At 41.9% G+C, this 7,368-nt stretch overlaps 1 protein-coding gene across 1 annotated transcript; it reads left to right on the forward strand.

Annotated features, from left to right (window-relative positions):
* Positions 1 to 520: 520 nt before the first annotated feature.
* LOC147735043 (olfactory receptor 8D1-like) lies at positions 521 to 1,462 on the forward strand. Its single transcript, XM_086952571.1, has one exon. It carries the CDS (start codon positions 521 to 523, stop codon positions 1,460 to 1,462), a length of 942 nt encoding a protein of 313 aa, XP_086808697.1.
* The last annotated feature ends 5,906 nt before the right edge of the window (positions 1,463 to 7,368 follow it).

The following is a 7,368-nucleotide window of genomic DNA, read 5'->3' on the forward strand; positions in this document are numbered from 1 at the left end:
GATTTCTAGCACCGACCCTTGGTGTGTCATCAGCCCACCCGATTAATATAACTCTCAAGGTCATTGATATAACAACAGAACATAAAGGGGGCTAGTATGCACCCTTGCCTTACGCCACACCTCATTTTCATTGGTGCAGTAAGTTTGCCATCTGCTCCATATCTACTCTCCTAGTCACATCTTGATAAATCTGCACTAGGAAGTGGATTGTTTGCCCCAGTTTATCTCTCTCCACCCAGTCAAAAGCTGATGTAAAATCCATAAATACTAGATAGAGACCACCATTTTTCACCAAAGTGGAATTCTGCTATAATTGTATTCTCTTTGCTTTTAACTATTATTGTTCAAACTATCTTTTAAGGGAGCATACTTGCTACTTCAGCTGAGAAGCTCTCAATTGTATTAGATTGTGCTTACCCATAGCTAACCTTAATGTGACTATGGTCAGAAATTCAATATTACAATTAAATAATTTGTTTACATTTTCCGTTTCCACTTGTAGGTTATTGATCACAAGCAAATGAAACCACATAATCAAACCACACAGTTTTCTCTATTATGCCTCACAGACTACCAACTCCTTAGAATTCCACTTTTCCTGCTCTTCATGGCCATGTATGGGGCAACTCTAGTGTGCAACGGTGGCATGATTGCCCTAATCCACAATGACCCTCGACTTTGGACACCCATGTATATTCTCATCAGTCATCTGTCCTTCGTAGACCTCTGCTACTCTTCCACCGTGACACCAAAGATGTTGGTCAGCTTTATTGTTGCAAAAAATGTTATCTCTTACAGTGGCTGTATGGTTCAGCTTTATTTCTTTACTGCTTTCGGAAGTACTGCTCCATTCCTCCTAGCGGCTATGGGGTATGATCGCTATGTTGCTATATGTCTTCCCTTGCACTACACCTCTATCATGACTAAGAAATCTTGCATGATGTTGGCATTCAAATGCTATCTGGGGGGTTTCCTTAATGCATCACTAAATGTAGGCTTTATGTTGGATCTCTCTTTCTGTGATTCTATTGAAATCCAGCATTTCTTTTGTGACTATCCTCCCCTGCTCCAAATATCCTGCACTGACACACAAATAAACAGAGTTCTGCTCTATGTCTCCCCTTTTGTGATAGGAATGTTTTCTACCCTAATTATCCTATTCTCTTATGCCTTCATTTTCAAAAGCATTCTGAAGATGCGTTCCTCAAATGGGCGGCGACGTGCCTTCTCCACCTGCTCCTCACACTTCACAACAGTAATGCTCTTTTATGGAACAGCTTTCTTTATGTATCTACAGCCACCAGGCAGCCACTCCATGGAGAAATATATGGTAGTGTCTGTCTTCTACACAGTGGTGATATCCATGATAAATCCATTGATCTACAGCCTGAGAAACCAGGATGTCAAGAAAGCCTTAAAAATGATCTTGTCCAAAAAATGCTGCTTTCTTCAGAAATTGTGAATTTTTGCCAAAAGGTGAAAGGACATCTGTAACATGTAATAATACTTGCCTTTAAGGTGACAGTGAGTTAGAGAGACTTCATAATCTAGCAGCCCTAATGGTATTACAGATATGTGCACATACTATCACTTTGGATGTTACGCATTAACATACCCTGATTTTTCAGAAACTTTAGCAAGGATTCTACCATTCTGTATTTATTTCTGGTACTCCTGTCCAAAAGATACCAGATGCTAACTGATTAGGGGCTGAAAAATATGCTGTTTCTTACCTAAAAAAAAGTCACTCATGGTGTATTTTCTAAAATTGCAAATCGGACCAAATAATTAGTGATTTTTTTTGTGGCAGAAAGTACTGAATGGCTTATTGCTGTTAACAGATAGCGAAATACGCTATTTTGTCAATGTACGAACAATTTACAAAATGAGATTCATTAAAAGACAGGATTTTGCGCCTGCAAAATGCCACCAATTGGTAGCATGTGGTATTAGATACAAAATGTAAAAGTGGGCCCAAAATGTTTTGCAAGCTTTTACAATAGCTACACTCTATGCTGTAATGAGGAGAATGCAGATTATTGGAGACCATCGGAGGAGGAGAAAGAGTATTTTCTGACAGAGGATGACTCTATTTGACCAAACAGATGAGTCATTTTTTAGTTTAATTAATGCATTGGATCATGTACTAATTAGACCTACACAATGTAGTGAGGCTTTTCCCATCTATTTTCAGACTACGTTATGTTATGTGTATTTCTTAAGTGTACTATCACCCACCTAGGGTATCCTGGCGCCGAGCAAGTCTGTATGGCTATACCTGCCTATGGAATGTTGGTTAATTGCAAAGCCATGTCTTCAACTTCTTGCAGAATTCAAGAACAGAGAAGGAGGCTCTGATGTGGAGTGGGAGATCATACCATGCTTTAGTAGATATGTAAGAGAACACCTGTCTCTCTGATCCGGTTCTATGTATGCGTGGGATGTGTACGAGTAGACGTTCAGTGGAGCGAAGGAGTCTGGGTGATTGGTAGAAGGAGAAGCAACTGTTCAGGTTAGTGGGATTGTGTGTCACCTTGAATGTGTTTATATGTGCACATGAGGATTTTGAAACAGAGTTGTTTGTGTATTTGGAGCCAGTGGAGCACCCTGAGATTGGTCTGATTGTAGTTCTGTTTGTAAAGTTCAGGATGAGTCTGGCTGCCAATTTTTAATCTTTTGTAGTCTTCTGGTGAGTTTCTTGGTGATCCTGTTGTAGAGGGTGTACCTGTAGTCCCACTTACTAGAGACTAGGGCTTGAATGATGGGTTATCTGGTGTTTCTTTGGAGTCATAGAACGATTTGCTTAGCATCTTAAGGGTGTGGAATCAGACTACAGTGACATTGTTGACTTGCACTGTCATATTCAGTTTGCTGTTGATGATGATGCTGAGGCTACTTGGTGGATGCTGGGGGTGGCTCTGACTTTGGCCAAACACCAGTTTGAGTCCTATGGTGAGGTATTCTTGCTAAAGGTCACTGCATCTGTTGAGGTTGAAACAATTGGCTTTCATCCAGTTACTGAACTATGTAATGTGAGGGATGTGCTTGTTTCTTGTGTTGGGGTTCAACTCTCTTATGGATCATGAAGATGTTGTCAGTGGCAGTGATGAATGCTGTTTCTGTACTGTGGTTTGGCCTGAATCTAGACAGTGTGGCATAAAAGAGCTGGTGGTTGCTCAGGTGGTCGGTGAAGATTTATTTAATTAGTTTCTCTAGACCCAGGCGGGTATGGAAGGAGGGAGATGGGTCTGTAGTTAGTTGTTTTTTTTAACAGAGGCATGGCAGCTGCGTGTTTCCAAGTGTCCTGGTGTCCAGGAAAGTGGCTGAGTCTTTGGTGAAGGCAAGGTTGGCACAAGAGTCAGATAGGGTCCCTAAGTGGATGGTCTTTATGATATCTGGATGTATCAATAATAAAGACAGCAGGTCACGGGCTAAGGGTTCATTCATGGGCTTAACAGTAACTGTTGAGGGTCAAACTTGCTGTATATGAAAGTGATTTTGCAACAGAATTCTTAGACCTTGTACTTGGAGGTGGTAAGAGGCACACTGAAATATTTGATGATGGTAAAGATTTACTTGCTGCTGTTTGAGCCTGTCTCAACAGTATATACAAGCTGGGAGCTTGGTGTTCCGTATCTGTGGGTAGCAGCATCAAGGGGCGGATTCAAAGGAGCTTTTTTACATTGTGTTTTGGCTTGATCTCAATTTGTGGTCTTGTTGCTTCCAGTGGCATTTAACCAGCCTCAGCTCCTGCTGACCTGTGGTCAGACTAATGCGGTTAGATTGTGCTTGAGGGGAGAAAGGATGTAGGTGCATCCTGGGATCCAGCTGGAGAGGTTTTTGATGGCTTTTGGCAAGATGCTCTTGTGCTCAGTCTGGTGCTTGGATAGGGCAGAAGCCTGGTGCTCTTCTGTGATGGTTTTCTAACTGTGGCAGGTGGTTCTGTTGGTGGTAGGTCTGTGTTGGTGTGGGATTGTCATGCTGAAATTTAAGAGGGCATGGTATATCTAGGTCATAGTTGCTGGCTTTTCATTTGTTATGTTGCTGATTGAGGAGAAAGTTGGGTCTAATAGTTGTTCAACTGTGTAGGTGGGTTCGGTAACTTACTGGGCAAGGTTTCCAATGTTTTTTTACAAGGGCAGTAGAATTTGGGTCAGTGTGATCTTTCATACGAAAATTAAGTTTTCCTAGAACGATGAAGATGCTGGCATTGATGATGAGGAGTGCAACAAAGTCTGTGATGTCGCGGTGGAATTGATGCATGGTCCTGGTGTTTGCATACAAGGGTTTCACGCCCAGGGAGAAGTTGGCTGTAATACATATCTTGAACATCTTGAATGTTCAAGATATTGCTCCATGCATTGTGTATCTGTGTAGGTACTCTAGCTGATATTGTCTTTGAACATAATGTGACTCTGGCTTGTGCTGATAATCTTGCCTGGCAATCTTGTAGCTTTTGGGAATGAATAAATGTAGTGCTGTTTGATGCAGTTTTGGGGTTTAGCCATTTTTCCCTGCGGAAGATCAGTTCCAGATTTGTGTAGCTTTCCCTTTTTTGCATCTGTTAGCTGCCAACACATGTTTTCCGTTTCAGGATGGTCTCAGTTTCAGTTCCTGTGTCTTTTGCCGGAAGTTGAGATATTACACCCTTTACTAAGTGAACTTTTGTTATCCAGTAACTGGTCTTTCTTTGGAACGCTGTGTACCCCTTCCATGCCCATCTCCACTCTAGCCTCTAGTGTACTGCGATGTAGCTGACATACCAAAAGAAATGCTGCTCACACTACATCCCTTCTCAGTTTCTCCAACTAACCTTGCTGCCCTAAATTCTGCATTAGCAGTTTTTATTTCCTCTAGGTTGTGGAAAAGCATACTTTCATATTCCTATTGTTATTATCTTGTTAATTTGAAGTGCCCTTTAGCCACTTGCTTGCTGTGGTTCATGACGCTAGCAGGTTTAGAAGTCATGGTATTTGACGAAGTACATTTGAGTACGTCCTGCATATCATAGGTTGACAGGTTTTTTCACTCCATAGGCTTGTATTGAAGGGGAAATATTTGTATTTGTATATATTAAGTACCAGAGAAGTAAACCCTGTGGAGTGAAGGTTGACTTCAGAAATATATATTTGTGGAGAGCTATGAGGTCTACAAAATGTATTGAAACTAATGATATCACTCAGAGTGCAATGTATGTTAAAAAGGAGCTGATTGTTGTGTATATGGTATAACGTGCACTTGTAAAGCACACGTTCACCCAAGGATAGCTTGATGCTGAATAACATGTTTCTTGTTACCCAACTGAATGGTTCCCATTTTATTGACCTAAGAAAAATGAAAAGCTGAGTGGACCTGCCAGGATTTGAAGCCGTAACCATGAGGTGGAACACAAGCCCCTTCAGGGGATGCAATAGTCGACTAAGCCACCTGACCAGGTATAATAACCATTGGACTGCAGAACTATTAGTCAGATAGTCAATGCATTTTGGGTCTTAGCTCTCACAATTAGAGTAGTTTTATCCTATGAATTTCTTCAAAAGGAGACCCAAAGCCCCTATGACTTACTCATTAAAAGGTGATTCATAAACAAGGACAAATGAACACCGCCAAATCTTAGGGACTCATCAGTAAAACTTTTGCAACACAGTTCCACTGCCATTAACTGTGATACTACAAGGGGTGGTAAAGTTAGTTGCCTTTTATGTATCCCTATTGAATACCTTTAGTAGACAGTACTTAAGGGTGATTTTCAAGTAATCAGAAGTAGCTCTCAATATAGGAAAGGTTGGAGATTCATGATCTAACCCCTTTGCTGTCTTGTGAGAATTCTTGCCACGCATTGCTTGACCATCATCACAGAACCTCTTTTGCTATTCCCTTCAAGTGCCGCCCTCGCAACTGCCAAATTAAGCCCCTAACTTTCACACTTACTTCCTCGATTGGAGAACACAGCAACAACAATCTGCTTGGCTCATTATAATGCTGTCCCTTTGCTGTTCCCTAAGACTTTAACATTGAGTCACTTCACCTTCTCCTTTGTCCCAGGCACCTTGCCCTTTCAGGGCATTTCCTCCACCACTTAGCTCACAATCTCTATCTCTTCTTTCCAACCCCCTACAACTCCAGCTCACTTCTCCTTGCCATATCTCTAGCTCCAGCTCACTTCTCCTTGCCATTAACTCCCGTGCTCAATTAGAGGATGAACTCGGCCATCTATGTCTGTAGTAGATTCCCTATGGAAGGAATCAAGAAGGGAATACTGCAAGTCAGCTCTAGAGCAGTCGTAAACCATGCCTGGGAAGGCCAGAAAAGGGTTATCAAAAGGAGAGAACTCTGTTCCAATCTCACTTTCTGAAGGACCCTCTGAATCATTGTGAAAGGGGGAAAAGCATAACCTTGGGTTTCCTTCCATGATTGAAGGAAGGCATTGACTGGCAGAGCACCCGGGTCGGGCAATCAGCTGAAATAATTATGAATTTGAAAGGTAAATATGCTTGCGAAAAGGTCTACCTCCAGTGGACCCCAAATTTAATTCAGAGTATGTCCAGTTTCCAATCGCTGAAGTCTATGAGGAATCTCCGGTTCCCTACTCCCGGAAGGTACCCCGCTCTGAGGGCAATCTTGTGTTCCAGACAAAACATCCAGAGCTTCTTGGCTAGATCTGAGAGGTCCGCAGATTTTGTGCCTCCGAAGTGGTTGATATAAGCCACCGCTGACATATTGTCCATTTTTAGCAGGACAAATCTGATTCCAAGACAAAATCTGGGGTTGAACCAAAGATAGCTTTCCCATTCCAAGCCTCTTGGTTGTCCAACCACCAATTCAGTTCTGAACGAGAATCTTGGTCTAGGGAGATACGATCCCCATCCCAAGTCCTGATCTCAGAGCTCTCGCTTTGTTTCTCTAAAGAGCTCGATAATTGAGGGGACTGGGAAAGATTGCTTGGATGGAAGATGAAAGAAGGCCTAGGACTCTCGCCAAGACCATGAGGGATAGGTCTTGACATTTGAGAACGTATTTTATTTGCTTGAAGATGGAAGATGCAACAAACTGTATCAACTGTGAATCCCAGACATTCTAGAGATCTTGAGGGAATTAGGCATGATTTTTCCTTGTTTATGATGAAACCTAGACTCTCTAGGAGATCCATAGAAAATTTAGATCTTTGCTCAGTTGTGAGCAATTCTGGGCCATAATGAGAATATCGTCCAGATAAATGATCAGATGAATACCCCTTGACCTTAAATAAGAGACCACAGCTCTCATCACCTTGGTGAAACACAAAGGGGTGGAAGAGAGACCAAATGGAATTGCTTTAAATCGGCATAGATGACCCTTCCAAAGAAACTGAAGGAAGTTTTGAAGGAT

This window comes from Lissotriton vulgaris, chromosome 1_2, assembly GCF_964263255.1.
Source record: "Lissotriton vulgaris chromosome 1_2, aLisVul1.2, whole genome shotgun sequence".
In the NCBI taxonomy this organism is placed as follows: domain Eukaryota; kingdom Metazoa; phylum Chordata; class Amphibia; order Caudata; family Salamandridae; genus Lissotriton; species Lissotriton vulgaris.